This window comes from Corvus hawaiiensis, chromosome 19, assembly GCF_020740725.1.
Source record: "Corvus hawaiiensis isolate bCorHaw1 chromosome 19, bCorHaw1.pri.cur, whole genome shotgun sequence".
Lineage (NCBI taxonomy): Eukaryota > Metazoa > Chordata > Aves > Passeriformes > Corvidae > Corvus > Corvus hawaiiensis.
The window spans coordinates 4,346,789-4,363,675 of NC_063231.1; the positions used below are offsets into that span (position 1 = coordinate 4,346,789).

Here is a 16,887-nt window from a genome sequence, read left to right on the forward strand (position 1 = left end):
GCGGCCCGGGCCGGCCGTGAGCGCAGCGAGCGCTGAGGGACAGCTCGAGGCACTCGGAGCACACCGGGAATCACAGAACCAATGAGGGTGGAAAAGACCTCGGAGATCATCCAGTCCAACCTGTGACCCAACACCACCGTGTCAACCAGACCGTGGTACCAAATGCCATGTCCAGTCTTTCCTTAAACACCTGTAGAGATGGTGACTCCACCCTGGGCACCCCGTTCCAATGTTTAATCACCTAATCAGGAAGTTCTTCCTAATGTTCAAGTAGTGACACAGTGGGTTACCATCTGCACTGTGTGTTGTTACGTGTGTTGTTGCTGTGATCCAAACCATAACAAATTGCTGCCCCTGGGCACTACGGTGCAACTCGTATGTGGGAAATTAGGGATGTCCAGTGAGTTCATGCTGTAGCTGATGTTTTTCCAGATGAACCAGCAAAGGACACCTCAATCCTAACAAAGTAGTGGCTTTGGCTATCTCAGGAAAGCTACCCCAGCCTTGGAGATGCTGACAGACACACCCCTGCGATCATACAAATGTGCATTTAGTCCATCAGAGTGTTCAGTGACACCAGAGAGTAACTCTGAAGGTGAGCAGCAGTTCTGTCAATGACCTTAAAAGCCAAGGAGCTCCATTCCACTAAATGAGATAGCTGAATCCCACTTTTATTCAAAATAAACTATTTATTTTGTTAACTCTGGAATTCCACAGTCTTCCTGAAAAAGCTTTTGCTTCTTGTGAATGCTGTTTTCAGTTTGCCTGCATGAAGCAGTGGATCTCTCAGAAATCAAGCTGTCCATAGGTTTTGTAGGACCTCAGCTCTGGTCCCTTCACCCCCCCACAGGCAACTGAGAACCTCTTGCTTTGTCTCAGGCTCCCTGACAAGACCAGATGGTCCTTGCCATGACACAGTCCTGTTTGCAGGCCCTTTAAAAGAGCAGTAGTGACCACATGATTTATTAGCTGCTATAAACACACCTGAACATCTGCTTCCACAACCATTCCCATGGTCACACCACCACCAGGATTGACAACCCCTTGGGCAATACTAATATATGGCTCCAGTGAGATTATGTTCTTCTGGGACACCTCCCTGAAGTGCCAGGTCCTCAAATACAAAGCCTATTTCCTAGTTAATGCCTACCCTAAAGGGAAAGATTTTCATACCTAAAATCACTAACATTCTTACCCTCTGAGCATTCTTTAATCAATCAGATCTGTCTAAAAAAAACCTCACTTGACAGAAAGTAATGGCATCATCTGTTCTCCTGTATTTTTTATATCAATGTAGGAGAAATGAGGTCCATTCCCAACATTAGAGCTTCCTTAGCACTTTCTTTCCTATGAATATCCTGGGACTACTTAAAGCTGCTTGAGAAATCCACCTGACTCCCACAGGGGTGGTTACTGCCTTTAGCATAGGCTGGAATCACTTCAATGCAGTATGGCTAGACCAGAGCACAGCAGACAGAAGTATCAGTTGCTGATTCCCAGGAAAGCCTGGGTAGCTATGCATTCATTCCTTGGTACATTCCTGTGTAAAACACTGAGGCTTTTATAGAAACTCCGCAGTCATTGGCAAAATTGTCCCTGTTCTCAACAGGCTTTATCTCCTGTTTGGCTGACTTATAGTTAAAGATCCATTTCCTTCTAGACTGTACAGCCAGAAAGCAGGGTAGAGAGGATTTGAGGTAATAATTTCAAAGGTGTGCAAAAGCATTTCTTTGTCAGCGATTGAGTAAAATGACACGGTCTTCTTTCTTAGCTCCAGGAAAACTCCAACCTTCAGCGGTTTATCCTTGTGTAATAATGTTTCTTGATCCTTATGCCATGCTGACAGCTGTTTTTTAGCACCCAGCCATTCTACACACCAGGAATGCTCAGTTCTTCCCAGTTTGTCCCTTTTACCAATCATTTCGTGAGCAGCTCCAACAGCCCATCCATCACTGTCCTTGGTAATTACTTCCCAGTAGTGGCACCCAGTAGAGAAGCCCTGTGAACACATCACTTGGCTGATGCAGAATCTTTTGGGTGAATGTTCATAACTGGTCAGGTGGCTGGAAACCATCACTCTCCTGTTCTGGGCTGTGAGTGCCAAGTGCTTGTGTACTCTTGTGGGGTCAAAAGTCACATCATCTGCCCCTGGAAGACAGAAAGGAAAATATTCTCACCTGCAGGCAACAAGAAAACAGGTGCATTCCTGCTCCAGAACAGAAATGAAAACAAATGATCATACAATAAACCTGAGTCAAAGTTCAAGAATCCTCAACCAAGCACTATCGACTGTATCCTGGGCATACTGAAACATATAACAGGCACAACTGTGTAAATATCCATGACAGACTCATATGCACTCCAGTGGGAAGGTGAAAGTACCTTGCACCCTACAAGATGGATTTTATTCCTAGCCACAATATTTTTTTTTAAATTACCTTTTTGTCAATAATAAATGGGATGCTCACCTTAATAAAGCTTACAGTCATCTGTTCACTGAGACAAGTTCTTACATACTTTATCAGTAAAAACATTTGTTTTCTGTGTTAAGCTACAGCTGTAGTACGGTGTGTTGACTGTAAAAATGTTTCTGTCAAAATGATGCAGAACTCAAGTAACAACTGGAGTAATTACAGCTTAACAGCAAAGATCAGTGAGGTGCAGTAACTGCCTGTACACCAGCTCACACTGTAGCCAGCACAAGCTGCCACACAGCTTACACACCTCCATGAAACAGGTTTCTTATCTTTTTTTATCTTGCATCTGCAGTCAGGTACAGTGTTACATTATGTGTCAGTAACTGATTCATTCATGGCAACTCCATTGTGTTTCCATGCTTCAGTAAACAGCCACATTGCCTGCTGATGTTGGCAAGGACAGTTTTCTTCAGCAAATCCAGTCTCAGAGTGACCTGGATGTTGTTAAGAGTCCTGCTGGCCTGGATACTTACACTGAGAAAACTGCCTGGAAATGGTTGGTTCAGGACTTTCAGTTGCAGACTCTGGAGATGATGAGCAGACACTTGGCTCCTGATATGAGTCTGGAGGCTGCACTAAATACAAAAATAAGTGAAGTGTTAAGGCATTTCTTCAAAATGTACATGGGAAGTATTTAAGCTTCTAAAGGAAAACACACCTTAAATAAACCCAGCTACTGGTTCAAGTACAAAACAAGGACTTGCTTTTTTTTGATTGTATAAATTACAAAGGATGAATAAGCAAACATTTTTACCCAAAATTAACAAAACACTGTATGCTGCTCTGGTCAGACGGGAGCTGTCAGAGGAGTGAGACGGGTAAAGCAGTTGGAGCATTCTATGCAGAAAAAGCAGTTTCTGTCTTAAAAACTTTTACAGTGTTCTTTATTTTTTTGCTATCATATGTTTCTTGTTTTATTTGCACATGCATTTCATAAGCACAAAGTAATTTTTTACTCTATTTGCTAGATCCACTGCCTCTAAGAAAAAGATTTCAAAATAAGGAAAACTCACCTGATGGGAGCTGCTGAGCATAATTCTCAAAGAGTAAAATTTCCAACTTTCTCTTAAGATCTTCTACAGCACTTCTGACAACATTAAGCTTCTCATCAAGTGTAATTTTATTATTTGTTGAAGGTGAGCCTTTGTACCTCTGCCTCTCAGGTAAGTTACTCTGATAATGACAAAAGGATCAAGGGAAAGATGTAAACAATAGCAGTTATTTCATCTCGCAGATCAGATTATAATGTAAAGTCCGAGTGGAAAAAGAGCAGTGATCTCTCCAAGAATCTTATTCTTTGCATCAAAAGCTTCCTTTATAGGATAGCTACCTGAGCAAACCAACCTGAAATCTTACAGAAAATAGGGAAGGATATTCTTATTAAAAAAATTTTAAAACTGTGTTTTCCCTAAGAAAACTGAGAATGCAACTAATTTTTCTTTCATATATATATATATATATATATTACAATTTTCTTTTCATATTTCATTCATATGAATACACAAACTTACTCTTTTTAAACTTTCTTCTTGTTCTAAAACCCAAACCAAAAGTTTCAAAATGTATGAGTGTGAGGAAAGGGCAAACCTAGTTTGCCTAAATTTAGAAATTGTGGAAATCTACATCTGAAGTTGTTCTCTTAGTCTGTGTGTACAGTCTGTAGGAGGAAACAGCCTTTTGGAGGCTGGATTAATCTTCTTTGCAGGTGGATATCTCAAGTAGGCAGATAACTCTGAAAGTGCCCATTCCTCCTCACTGCCTGTAACGGGACACTGGATCAGGTGAATTCCAATGTGGGCACCTGTGCCTGCATCCTGGAAGTCCAATTCTGTCTCATGGCACTGCCACACCCAGTGAGCCGCACTCTAAATTCCTGCTGGCTTACTTATATCACTTGGCACTGTTGTTTTCAACATCAAAATGGGCTCTACAGAATCTGAAGTGATTTAACTGCCTCTTTTGAGGGCCCTTGATATGTTTTCCCCGAGAAAGTTGTTACACAATATTTAATAACTCTGTGAGTTCTTTAACTTGCATCCCTATGTGTATATACAAATTCTGGAAAATAAGAAGATCATGAAGGATCTCGACTTTAGATTTGACTGAGGACTGGATTTCAGTAGTGCAGTTCCCACTTCATTCCAGTTCACCAATATCCTTGGAAAAAAATTTAGTTCTGAATTGCATCCCCAGCCTGTGCCTCTTTTAGTACTTCTCTTCCTCTGAATTTCTCACTCCAAACTCTCCCTGCTAACAGCAATGTCCATGGATTGGCACCATTGTCTTCATGAGAATAGTGCAGTGGGGACCTCAAAGGCGCTCTGTACATATTCAGCTATCCCAGACATCGAGCTTGAGAGTTTCTATTCATATTCTGCCCTGCCACTTCATTTCATCACTTACAGTTTGGCCTTTGATGTCTGTGAGCTGCTGAATAGTCTCTTCAATTTTATGCTGAGCAGCTTTTTGCTCCTGTTCAATGAACATCAGTGTGTTTCTCTCCTGTCTTTCAACATATTCCTTCATGCAACAGAAATCTTTAGTAATCTGGCTTTTGATCTGAGATGTATATTCCTGAAAGGCAGAAAATATGGAGTTCATTGTGTGGTTAGGAAAGATGTATGCAATACGAGAAGCCTACTGCCCCATCTAACATAATCTTTGACTGACCCCTGCAGACCAGAAGACTTTATTCAAAGGAATAAAATATATTTGACACTATCCTGCATTACCTGCAATGAGATTTGGGGCATGGTAAGGATCATGACTATTTTATGGCCAGTGGACTCTGCTTGACAACGCAGAAAGATCAATATTCCCTCTTATGATTTGTAATTTGCATCTGAGTGTACCAGAAACATTCAGGCTACTCCTGGAATAAGCAGAAAAATGCAACCATGCACAACTCCAGTAGCCTTTGTGCCAGCCAAGACACAAATTAGTGCAGCTGATGCCATATATTCATTCTCATCAGTAAAACTAGAATTGTGACAGAAAAGAAGGAAACAAAAAGGCAGATTCCTGCTCTGGGTTGGAAGGCAACCCTGCAGTCAATCACATCTCCGAGGGTCCAGAACAGGGGAAACAGAAGGTAACTGCAGGTGATGAATGTACAGTGTGTACCTTTGTTTTATTGAGATCTTTCCTCAAAAGGTGGACGGTCTCTGCCGTTATTTCTTCTTGCTTGGAGCTCTCCCATATCTCTTCTTCCTTCAAAGTGATACATTGGACTATTTATCTATATAACCCTCAGAGAAAGCATGACTAGGTTAAGCAGCAGGATAATAAAATTCCCTACATCACTGACATTAGTTAAGCATTGGACTGGTTGAGGAGGTGCCTAAAAGACACAATTCTGAGCAGGAGTAATCACAATGAAGTCAACATGCAAGAGCCACCGATTAATTACATGTTCAACTAGAATTGTGAGCTTCAGCTCTTAGCTTGACTGAAGAAGATACATATGTGCTAAAATAATGAAAGTAAACAGATTTTTCTTATCTCCTCCACTGGGAGTCGTTTTAAGCAGACCTAGATCATGAACCGGTCCCATTTTGTGCCATGACGCTGGGTGGAGCTGTGGCATTGTCTAATGATGTTACGTGTCACCAGTCTCCAATGCAATGCTGATGCAATACGTAACACCCAGCACAAAGTCGTCACTTACTACTATTTTAAGTCAGCTGAATATGTACAGGTATTAGTTCTTCTAATTCAGCTATGCAGCTCTCAATGCATCAGACATTACCAATGAGCCCCAAACACTGCATTAGCTGAACCCATCTGCTCAATGTGTTACGGTGCCGTGGGATGGAACCCCGGGCTACACTGAAGATGCCATGGGATGGGAACCCGGGCTGTCCCGAGGGTGCCGCTGGGTGCTGTCCCACAATGTCGCGGGCAGGAGTCCCTGGGAGTCAGGGGATATCGCCTCGGGATGTCACCCCGGAATGTCCCGGGGTGTCGCGGGGAGGAGCCCCGAGCTGTGGCGGGATAGAGCCCCGGGATGTCGGGGGGTGAAGCTCCCGGGTGTCGGGGGATGGAGCTCTGGGATGTCGGGGATGGAACCCCGGGCTGCCTCCGGCCGTACCTTGTCCCCAGGTCCCCGCCCCACCGAGCTCTGGTCGTTGCTGGCAGCAGCTCCATAGGGTTCCGCCCCATCCTGTGTTTCCAACTTTTCCTTCGTCTCCCGCGGGATGAGGCTGAGCAGCGCGGCCAGTTCGCGGTTGGGCCGCAGGTGGCGGAGCTCGAATCTGCGCCGGCAGAGCGGGCAGGCGGCGCGGGGCCGCCCCGCGCAGTACCGGAGGATGCAACCCCGGCAGAAGCTGTGGCCGCAGCCCGTGAGCCGCACCGGCTCCGCGAAGAACTGCAGGCAGCAGGAGCACTGCAGCTCCAGGACGCGCTGGAGCCGCTCGAACTCGATGACGGCGGCCATGGCCCAGCCCGGGGCGGAGCGGAGCGGCCGGAGAGTTTCGATTTCCCCGGGCGCCTCCTCCGGTGCCGAGAACGCCCCGGGCCGCGCCTGTTCTGCCCCGCTCTGTTCCGCTCAGTTCTTCTCACGTGCCTTGGTCCCCGGATTTGGGTTGCCGGTGGAAATGGACCGTGACGCAGAACTGTCCAAGGCTCGGCCTTGACTTTTATTGAATGTTCAAAAAAGTCTCCGTTATCTCCACTATTTCGTTTCCACCGTGAATTTCCCGATTTTGTAATAGTAAGAGATGCTGACATGGGCAGTCTGCTGAGCCAGCCGGGAGAGAAGTGGCACAGCACAGCACAATGCAGATCCTGTCTTACTGAAGGTCAGGCTGCTGGAAGGACTGAACTGTTCTGAGGTCATCCCGAGCTACTCAGGTCATCTCAACAACAAATGAAGAGTGACATTGTTCCTCGTACAAGTCAAAAGCTGCTTTCTGTTGATTTCAGGAGCTGCAGGATTAGGCTCTTCAACAGAATTGCTGAAGAGCTAGAATGAATAGGGTTGTGTGGGGAGAGAGCTTGGAACACAGGGAAGCTCATGGGAGCGTATCAACAAGTAAAACTACTGCAGATTGCTCAGAGCTGAATGATGAGCTGGCTGAGAAAAGCAGAATGATGATCCAACTCAAAACAATTCCTTTGCACTATTGGGGGGTGGGTGGGGAGAAAGAACCATTAGTGTCACTAATTCCTGCAAGTACTGGCACTTCTCATTTCTGCAAAAGAGAACTATTTCGAGTATCTCAAGACCAACTGGCAATTGTCAGCAAAAGGTGGAAGCCTCACCAGAAACTTGGTCTACAAGACTTCCTCTTGATTTGCAAACTAAGGCTATCTGGAAAGAAGAATTAAATGTGTGGATGATTCGCTGCTTGGTAAAACCAGATCTCAGATTTGGTCTTGAGGCATGGAAACACACAGTGCTCTGTGTCAGCCAGTGCACGTCTCCATCAGTTCCTGCACACAGTGGTACCTGATGAGAAGGCTCCCCTCCAACACTGAACACCAGTCCTCCTTCATGGAGTGTTTTCAAGCAAGTCACTGAAGAAAACACTTTTAAAACTTGTTTCTGCCTTTCAGTGTTCAGTCGAATCAAGCTCATTAAGCTTTACTTGTTCTTAGGTGAGAAAGGTCAGCGTATGTTCATCCTGTACCCTCAATGTGTTCACTGGGGCACTGGGTGGGGTCGTGCTATGGAAAAAATTCACTGGATGTCGGATTTGCCACTCATATAAAAGCCAAAGAGTAGAGACTGTTGAAAGCAAGGTGCTAGGAGCATCTGTGTGATTCCTTTAGAGGAGTGATTCCATTACAGTATCCTCCACAACTTAAACCTGGCTTGTATTTTTTTAATTGCGCCAGAAATGTAGTGCCATAAGAGACATTCACCCCACTCTGTTGAAAACAACCCTGTCCCTGTGTGGCCAGAAGCTGCAGCCAGGTGGAATGTAGCAGCCTGACTGCTCCTCCCTGTGGACATCAGAGCTGGGTGATGACTCCGTTCAAGGCATCCATCCACTCCTTCTGCTTCCTGTCGTTCTCACAGAGAAACACAAACTCTCTGACTGGTGTGACCAGAGTGATCGCTGGTTTTGTCTTTTTCACACAGACTCTCTCGGGCAAATCATCTCGTACTTCATATCCCTCATCCCTCCTTCCGATGAAAACCTGGCCCTGTGCAAATGCATCCTGGAGAGAAGGAAGCAGAAGACAGCCATTAGTCGGTGGACAGTGGAGCTCCAGCAGACCAGATGGTGCTCTATCCTTTGACATAGAACAGGATTGGGGGAGGCATGGAGGGGAACTGATGACATGGACTGGTGACAGCAGCAGGGAACACACAAAGGGGTATTTTGCACTCACAGGCATTCTCAAAAAGAGGAGGCAGGGCCCCACCCTTACAGAGCTGGTTGGTGGGTGTTCAGACGGGGCAGAGAAGGACATTCCCATAGCTAAAGCTGTGCTAGGAAGCCGGATACTGGGGCTGTCAAGCCCCTGATACTGGAATATTGCGCATCTTGGCTAAGGTTACAGACACAGAGGCACTAGTGCTGGGGGAGAGGGGGCATGAACACCACAGGCAGTAGCAGTTACTTTTAAAAGACTTGGATCTTCCTCACAGCCTCTGTATGGGCCAGAGTTCCCAACCAGCTCAGCTTCAGAGACATCCACTGGCAAGGGAGATGGGCTCTTGAGGCTGGGCCCACTCTAGTTTGGCACAGCCACTGGAAAAGGTGGATGAGAACAGACCCTTCCTCCCCACCTGCTTCATGAAGGGGCTGTGGAACAAAGAACACTCCTCTTACCAGTGGATTTTTAAAGTATATCAGATTCCTTTCTTGAGAATCCAAGCAGAACCAGCGTACCTTAAAGGCCTCCTTCTGCTGCGAGGAAATGGTAGAAATTCTTTAAAGACCAAGTCTCAAAGTGGAGTTTGTTCTATTCAAATGCCAGGACTGATTAAATGACTTGGAGCTGGAGTTCAGTTTCCTTCATCCCTGTAACTGGTAACAGGTGAGTGACTGCTGTGTGCAGCCCTCAGCTCTCTTCTCCCTGGGCTCAAACTACAGATTTACATTCAATGACAATCCTTTGGGCAGGGAAGTAATCAAACTAACAGGATTAAGGAAGTTGCATGAAATGGATTGAAAGCACTGCACAGAACAACCCCTGAGCCAGTGGTGATAGTGAAGAGAGTGTGCAATCAATTCCAATGAATCCAAAACAATCTGATCAGGGAGGCTGTCCCTAGAATTTTGGGTGTACAATACTAGTTGTTTTTTTTTAAGTGCTAATTCCATCAGCTACACTTATCTGACCATTCCTGAGCTATTAATTGCTCCATGCTGAACTGAAGAGGCCTCTTCTAGGGCTCACCTCAGTTTAAGCAGAATTTAGGCCTCAGGAGAAAAATATAAAATCTTTCATGCTCTGTGCAAGTACCTGAGGAAGAGGTGCTGGAACACTGGCACAAGCTGGGCCAAAACCCAGCATATTCAATATCAGCACTGCACCACTGAACTTTATAATGGGACTTGGCTCATGGCTCACTCAAAGGAGAGCAAGGCACAGAAGTGGCTGTGTTCAAAAAAGACCTCAGATCTTTATCTCCTCCTTCAGCAGTGTCAAAAACCTCACTCTTCTGTTCCCAGAGTACTGGCCCAAACACTTCCTACAATAAAACAAACCAACCGATGGGCTTCACTGTAGAGAAATTTGCTCAAACGACACTTTGCTGCTTTAAGTAGATGTGACTTAAGTGCAACTGACTCTTAAGTGAAACAGAGAAGTAGGAGGGGTCAGCACGGAATGTTCTGCTGTGGCAGGAGCTGCAGTTAGCAGATACAGCAATCCATGTGGGGTTGTATAACAGCACTTTGCATGTCCATTAACAGCTAATCCATCTTGCTTACTCTTCAAGGATTCTTCTTCCCGATCTTATTTTCCACACAAAATAAAACATGATCCCAAAGAGCATGACAGGCTTGAATATAATGTCTTCTATCAATCCAGGAAGCAGAGAGTCACTGAGCAAATCTTTTGAGTCAGCATCATTGAACTACTAAATATTCTCTATCTGGAATGATCCTGTTTGTGTAATGCCAAGCATGCACTTACTTTTGGTCCTGTTTTCTTCATATAGCCTTCTCTGACAAAATTTCTTGTGATCCTGGGTATGAGCTAGGAGAACACAAACACAAAAAAGTCTGTGTCTGTCCCAACTGAAACCAGGACAGGTTGCCTCATCCAAGATTGCACTTCTGTTCTGTTTCTGTCAAAGTTAATCACCATCAATTGCGGCTTTTGGGGTCTGGGGTTTTTTTGGCTGCTCGGTAAAAGGAAGTCTGAAGTAAGAAGGAACATAACATTTTTCACAGATTACACTTTATAAGGATCACATGGAGACTTTTAGGCCTTAAATGCTGACTAAGTTTTTGCATGTTATTCAGTGTGGCCTTTCCTTCTACCTCTTCTGTCCATTCCCTGGACCCAAGTGCTGCTTTTTGAGCACCTGACTCTCAGTAGTGAGAAAATGTTTTCCCATGATATGTTTGCCTAGACTGCTTCAAGCCCTGTTCAGTTCTCACCTCGGCCTCAGGGACATTTGGGAAGGTTGTTCTGAGATAATGGTAACGTGCAGCCCGAATAGCATTGAACCAGTCAACAATCTCCTGGGAAAACAGCAAACACAAATACAAAAATTAACAAGAAGCGTAAGAGCACTGCTTCTCCAAAATGCCCTTCTCCTTCCTTGTGACCTCTTTGTAAAGAGGTACTTTCTCCCCAAGGGGCAGAGAGAGTCAGTGATTTGTCCCAGACACCTGAAAAACACTGACCCTTGAAAATAATTTAAGAATGGCCCTCCTGGGAGGTCCTAGACATGCTCAGCATGGACAATCACCCAAGTTTGTATACACTTTTACAGGCTTTTTCAGTTGATTCAGTTATGGGTTGTTTAAAAACCTCTGTACCTGGAAAGACATGAGAACTCTGTTGAAGGAAGAAACAGAAGTCTAACAATATCTACAGAGATATTTTTTAAAATTACATTATTGGCTTGGAAATAATATAGAACAATACTCTCTATGCATGTCAAGAATTTAACCATGAAATTGTGTAAAACCAGAGGCAGTTACCTTACAGAGGTTTACATCCATGCACCACTTAAGAGTATCCAAAGGGTAAGATTGAATATATGCCCCAACAGAAAAGGAGCAAGATGCTACTGTTAGGAGTACCAAATTCTGCAACTTCCTATATTCTACAAGTCTTAGTGATGCCAAATAAAACCAGATCTTGTGGACACAGTAACTCTTCCAAAATACGGATCAAACATCTAAGCATCTTGATTCTGCTTACTCCAGAATCTCCATGATATTCACCTTTCCACTTTCGTGATAGACAAAAAGGTTCCTTGTTTGACCATCTGTGGTGTATGTGATCTGCAGCCCATGAATGTGTCCTATTTTGTCCACCTGGAACATTGCATTCAGAGATTCAACGCTGATAACGGCTTTTGGACCTTTGGACTGTGAAATAAAAGCATCACTGTATTAAAGTGCTCTCAGGGAATGTACTGCAGGACAGATCAGTGGTATGAGATGTAGATCCCTACTGAAGAGAAAGCAGACATCCTAAAGTATCTGAATATTGGATATACCTGAAACATAAAGCCTTAATTACATGCAACATAAAACCACTTACAAAGATTCCTTGACAAATGCTGGGTCACTATTTAAGAGGGCTGGGTCTGCACGGCAAGGGATAGGTCTATCTCCAGCCCTGTAGTTAGAGAACAATTAGCTACAGTATCTCACAGAAAGGAGACATGTTGAGGACCCTGCTGCAGGAGCTGATGAGAAGATATTTTGGTAATGTAAGAGGTAACAACCACCAGCGGATCTCTTCTTTGTCTTGCTATTCAACTGCCAGTATCCATTTCCTTTGTTCACTAAGCAAAAGGAGGCTGCAGGGTTGAGATAAGGGATGAGAAAAAGAGCTACATCCAAAATTGTCCAATATACCACATATGTTAATGGGGAAACATGGACTCCTCTAAGCATAGGCTGGCTGCAAAACTAGAGACAAAGCTACTTGTTCTGGGTTTTGCCCACAAAGAGCAAGTTCTGAGGGTAGGTGTTGACCTGCTATCTATGGCCAGCTCTGGCTGAGGAACTCACTTCTTTGGTGAAGTACTTCATCACCCCTTCCCTTGCTGATAGGAGAAATTGCCTCTTCTGGAACTGTCTGCGTCCTTTCCGAAGTTTCCAGAGGCATCCTTCACGGCTGCCTGCAGACCAGACAGATAATTGTCAGGGAATGATAGCACAAGGGCGGGACTGTTTAGCTAAGGGTGATGTGGCACAGTTTCAAGTCTCTTCTCCATCTGAGAATTTTCACCTCATAAGAAAAAATCAGTGGAGAACTAGAGAATGGTAAGATCTGAATATACCCACGCACTCATGTAAGTGCCTTTTCTTAGAGTTCCTTCTCAAAGCTAGACTCAATGCAGTGACTGCACATCCAGCAGCTCAAATGTGACAAGCCAACCTCAGAGATCTCCAAAGCTGCAAACAGAACATTGTGCTGTTGGCCTTGAGGCTGAGACCTCCCTGACAATCCTTTTACCTGCAGAACAAGGATCTTGGCAGACTTGGGTGTCAAGAAATTCCCCACGTTCATATTTAGCTCTAATCCACTGCTCTCTTAAAACCCTGAAAGAGGAAAACATGGATAAAGCTAATCTGTCTCTACTCTAGTTTCACCAGCCAGCCAGGGAGACCTGTAAGGGAAGCAGATGTAAAGGTCTGCAGCAGTGAATACACCATCAACTTACAAGCAGTCACAGGACTTGGGGATGTAATAGTATGGAGGCACCTTCGCCTCATATTTAGCTTTGGCCCAGAGATTCCCATGATTCTTCATAAACTGAAATACAAAATAAACTACAGTTAGGTGTGCCACTATAAATCAACACCATGTCAAGAACATAAAATGAGATGTGTATCGAAGGAAGCACTGCACTTTTGCTGAGTCTCACCATAACTCAGCGTGTACTTATATACATTTATAAATTCCCTTTAGCATTATAGTTTGCTATTTTTAGGTGGATGCACCTTTTTCAGTATTTACAGTTCTGAATCATGTGTGAAGAAATACAAAACTGTGGTTGTTGATGAAAAGAACAAAAGAAAATTAGGAGAAAATTTATGGTCTCCCTATTCCTTCATCTCCTCCCAGATATTAACTGTGAATGTATTATTAACACAGTTCAACTGAACGATGAGAGGCTGAACCAATATTTAAGAAGAGTATGTTGCTTTCTGAATTGAACATACTACCTGGAAATACCTGTGAGCTTCTAAACCACAGTGAGAAGTTACTGTGTATATAAAAATACACATCACAGACAGTTAGGAACATGGTCACCTATCAGTGTAATTTGACTGAGCAGGTCATAAAAAACCCCCTGAAGTTACCCATGGAGTTAACTTGGCTCTGTGTAGCTCTGTTGCTCTGTCCATGGTGGATGGCACAGGAATTACATGGCAGAGGAGGTTATGAAATGTGGAGAATTACTGCTTTTTCCTCTGTACCTCTATTAAATTGCTCTCCCAAAAGTCAAGGCGAAGGGATTTGACTCTGCTGATTTCAGGAAGATTGCGATGAATTCCAGAGCAATTCAAACAAATGAATATTCCAAGTTTGTAAGAAGCCCACTCTGGATCTGGATAAAACCACAAAGAATTAATTAATACACAGGAAAAGGTACAGCCACTGGCAAGGGTGAAAAACCACATCTGATGCACAGCCCAGGCTTCATACCTTATAAATACCTCGAACCCCACCCCACTGTTTATGGCTGTCACTTCACTGTGTTCAGGGGAACGACAACTGCTTTCCCCAGTGAACGATGGCCCCTGCATTTGTACATTCTTTTACTGACTATTTGCTTTAAAATTAATGTGACTGTGCAGACAGCTAAGTGGTGATGGAAAAGCTCAGCTAATTATTAGGTCTGCATGAAAAGCTGCTGTTGCTGAATTAACAAGGGAAGGAAGGTGCCGAAAGCGTGCACTACAGAGAGTACAACAGAATACAGCCATCTACAGCGAGGACTCTGTCCGCTGCCCGTGAAGGCTCGTGCTCTTGCCTGCTGCTACATCCCCTGAAACAGCTTTGACAAGTGCATCCCTATAGGCATTGACTGCTCTGGGCAAGACCATTTCCTTGGATTGTGCCACCGTCCACTTCTCCCTATCACACTAAGCAGAAGCTACTTGACGCCTTCTTCAGCTCCTGCTGGCTCCCGACTGACCCACCCGAACGCTCACTGGCGCCAGCACGGCGCGGGGTCTCCGGCGGGTTTTCCTTGGTGCCTTTCTCTGCCCCAACCCTTGCGCAGAGACATTCCCCGAGCTGGAAATCCACCCCACGCACCCTCCTCCTCCCACCTGCAGCCTCATGCCCTGTCCACAAATAACCCGGGGAAGCACCCGGTGCTGAGGCCGTTTCCTGCCCCCTGCTGCGGTACCCTGGCCCCGCGGGGCTCCCCGAGAGCCGTGTCCCGGCGCGGGCAGCGCCCCGGGACCGTCCCGCTGCCGCCCTGAGCGACACGGAGCGAGGGGCGCGGCCGGCCCCCCGCAGGGACCGAGCGGACACAGCTGCGGGCCGGGACGAGCAGCACCCAGACAGCACCACAGCCTGAGAGGAGGCCGGCCCCTCGTCACCGCCGCTGTTCGCTCGGAAGCGGGTCCGGGGGCCGAGGGGCGCGGGGCCCCGCCCGGCGGAGCTCCCTTACCTGGGTTTCCGCAGTCGGCGCAGCGATCGTTACCGGTCCCGGCCGTCCTCTGCAGCTCCAGCAGCAGCGCCTTGTTGTGGTCGCGGTCCATCGCCCCCGGTGCCCGGCGCGGAGTCTGCTGGAGGCTCGGCCCCGCCTGGAAATGAGGAACCGGAGCGGCCCCGGCGCCCGGGGCGCCCCGTCCCCTCTCGCGCCCCGGGCCGGGCAGGCGCTGCTGGGCCGCCTCCTACAGGCGGTTCGGGGGGTGCGGCTGCCCTGGCTCGGCCCGCGCCCCGCGGGCACCCGCCCGCCGACCCCGTCCTGTCCCGGTCCCCCGCCCGCGTCAGCTTTCCCGCAACGAGTCGGAAGTTCCTGCGCTGAAAGTTCATTACTAGGTGGCTTGTGCCCAGGAGGGCTCGTCCCCGCAGCTCCAAGTTTGTCTCAACCTCATTTCTCTAAAAAAATTAATTTACAAAGCTTGCTGGATAACAGAACAGCAGTCATGCCCCAGACATCGACCAAAGCACCGGTACCGCCGGGGCAGGTGAGTCCCGCTCTCCCAGCGCAGCTCTGCGCCGCTGCGAGTGCTCAGCACAGGCTCTGAGAGAGCTCGTCGACACCAAGTGGTGCCAGAAAAACGCTGCCCACATAGCTCAGCACAGAGACAATACAGCATTTCAGTCCTACCGAAAATGTTCCTCTTTCATGATAAAGCAAATGCAACAAAGCCTGTGACTTAATATTCTGTTTATCTAAGACAAAAGACAAAGAAAAATTTGAGAAAAAGATTTTCAAGAAAGTTAATTCACTCAGAAAAAGATTAAGAGGTATTCAAGTATTTTTCTAGTTTCAGATTAAATTTAATTTGCATTACTAATTTGCATTACTAATTTGCATTGCTATAGTGAAGTATAATACACAATGCTTCTTTAGTTAAGTTTATCTACAATCTTGTAAAAACACTGTAATTTTGTAGATGACTAAACACTACACTAGACATGTATTATCAATTCCAAATACTGAAACCTTTTTTCCATCTCTAGGTACTAAATAGTATTGTACCTTTTATTTATTTGTAAATATTGTGAAGTTACAAAATAAATAGCAGCAGAATATCTGAAAAGTTGTTCAACTACCTACATAGAATCTCTTTTCAGCATTTACCCTCTAGGAACTGTTGCATACTGGAATGTAAGCGTGGATTTAATTTTCTCCAGGGAATTTTCTTGCAAGCCATACACCAAACCTTTTAGCTAGCCTAATTTTTGTAGTGTCCTTACAACTCCTGTAGATAAAAGATGATTTTGTATGACATTTGGGAAGTGGTTATTTATATATATCTTTTACAAAGACTTGAGAAAGTCTTGCTCTCGAAGGGATCCTTCCCTCCTCCCACTTTTGTTCTGCAGTAGCATTAACACAGCCTAAGCCTTTGGCTCGTTCTTGCAACCATAACTGCTTTTTTCTCTATTATTCATGGGATGGTAGAACAATGTCACCCTCACTTATATTCTGGAAACTAATATTGGAATGACAATAAAACGAAAGAAAACCTTGAAACTTGGTTGAGATTCCACCACGAAGAACAAGGTTGTTGGTTTTGATTTTAAGTTGCTATACACCTACTAATAACTGCTGCTTAAATGGGGGAGA

The 16,887-nt window shown here is 45.4% G+C and overlaps 2 protein-coding genes across 6 annotated transcripts; both read right to left on the reverse strand.

Moving 5' to 3' along the window:
- Nucleotides 1–669: 669 nt before the first annotated feature.
- RNF135 (ring finger protein 135) lies at nt 670–7,449 on the reverse strand. The gene is made up of 6 exons (XM_048323492.1): nt 6,568–7,449; nt 5,601–5,687; nt 4,881–5,051; nt 3,491–3,650; nt 2,951–3,052; nt 670–2,148 (listed from the first exon to the last, which is right to left on the reverse strand). The coding sequence occupies exons 1-6, from the start codon at nt 6,910–6,912 to the stop codon at nt 1,613–1,615; spliced, it is 1,401 nt and encodes a 466-aa protein (XP_048179449.1). The 5' UTR covers nt 6,913–7,449; the 3' UTR covers nt 670–1,612.
- Nucleotides 7,450–8,281: 832 nt separating this feature from the next.
- Nucleotides 8,282–15,457, reverse strand: ADAP2 (ArfGAP with dual PH domains 2). Of its 5 annotated transcripts, none has more exons than XM_048323494.1 (10): nt 15,256–15,457; nt 14,051–14,181; nt 13,291–13,382; nt 13,083–13,168; nt 12,635–12,744; nt 11,837–11,929; nt 11,042–11,125; nt 10,572–10,634; nt 9,260–9,337; nt 8,282–8,642 (listed from the first exon to the last, which is right to left on the reverse strand). In XM_048323494.1, the coding sequence occupies exons 1-10, from the start codon at nt 15,344–15,346 to the stop codon at nt 8,433–8,435; spliced, it is 1,038 nt and encodes a 345-aa protein (XP_048179451.1). In that variant the 5' UTR covers nt 15,347–15,457; the 3' UTR covers nt 8,282–8,432. The 5 variants fall into 5 exon arrangements, with proteins under 5 accessions (XP_048179451.1, XP_048179450.1, XP_048179454.1 ...); XM_048323493.1 differs by having other exon boundaries at nt 11,837–11,983; XM_048323497.1 differs by lacking the exon at nt 11,837–11,929.
- Nucleotides 15,458–16,887: the final 1,430 nt, after the last annotated feature.

Coding starts and splice junctions, on each gene's coding strand:
- RNF135 (XM_048323492.1), bottom strand. CDS start 6,912: ATGGCCGCCGTCATCGAGTTCGAGCGGCTCCAGCGCGTCCTGGAGCTG. Junction 5,688..6,567: donor GGCGGGGACCTGGGGACAAG/GTACGGCCGGAG, acceptor ATCACTTTGAAG/GAAGAAGAGATATGGGAGAG. Junction 2,149..2,950: donor TTCCAGGCAGTTTTCTCAGT/GTAAGTATCCAG, acceptor TCTGTCTTCCAG/GGGCAGATGATGTGACTTTT.
- ADAP2 (XM_048323493.1), bottom strand. CDS start 15,346: ATGGACCGCGACCACAACAAGGCGCTGCTGCTGGAGCTGCAGAGGACG. Junction 11,984..12,634: donor TGAAGTACTTCACCAAAGAA/GTGAGTTCCTCA, acceptor TTTATTTCACAG/TCCAAAGGTCCAAAAGCCGT. Junction 8,643..9,259: donor TATACTTTAAAAATCCACTG/GTAAGAGGAGTG, acceptor CCTTCTCTCCAG/GATGCATTTGCACAGGGCCA.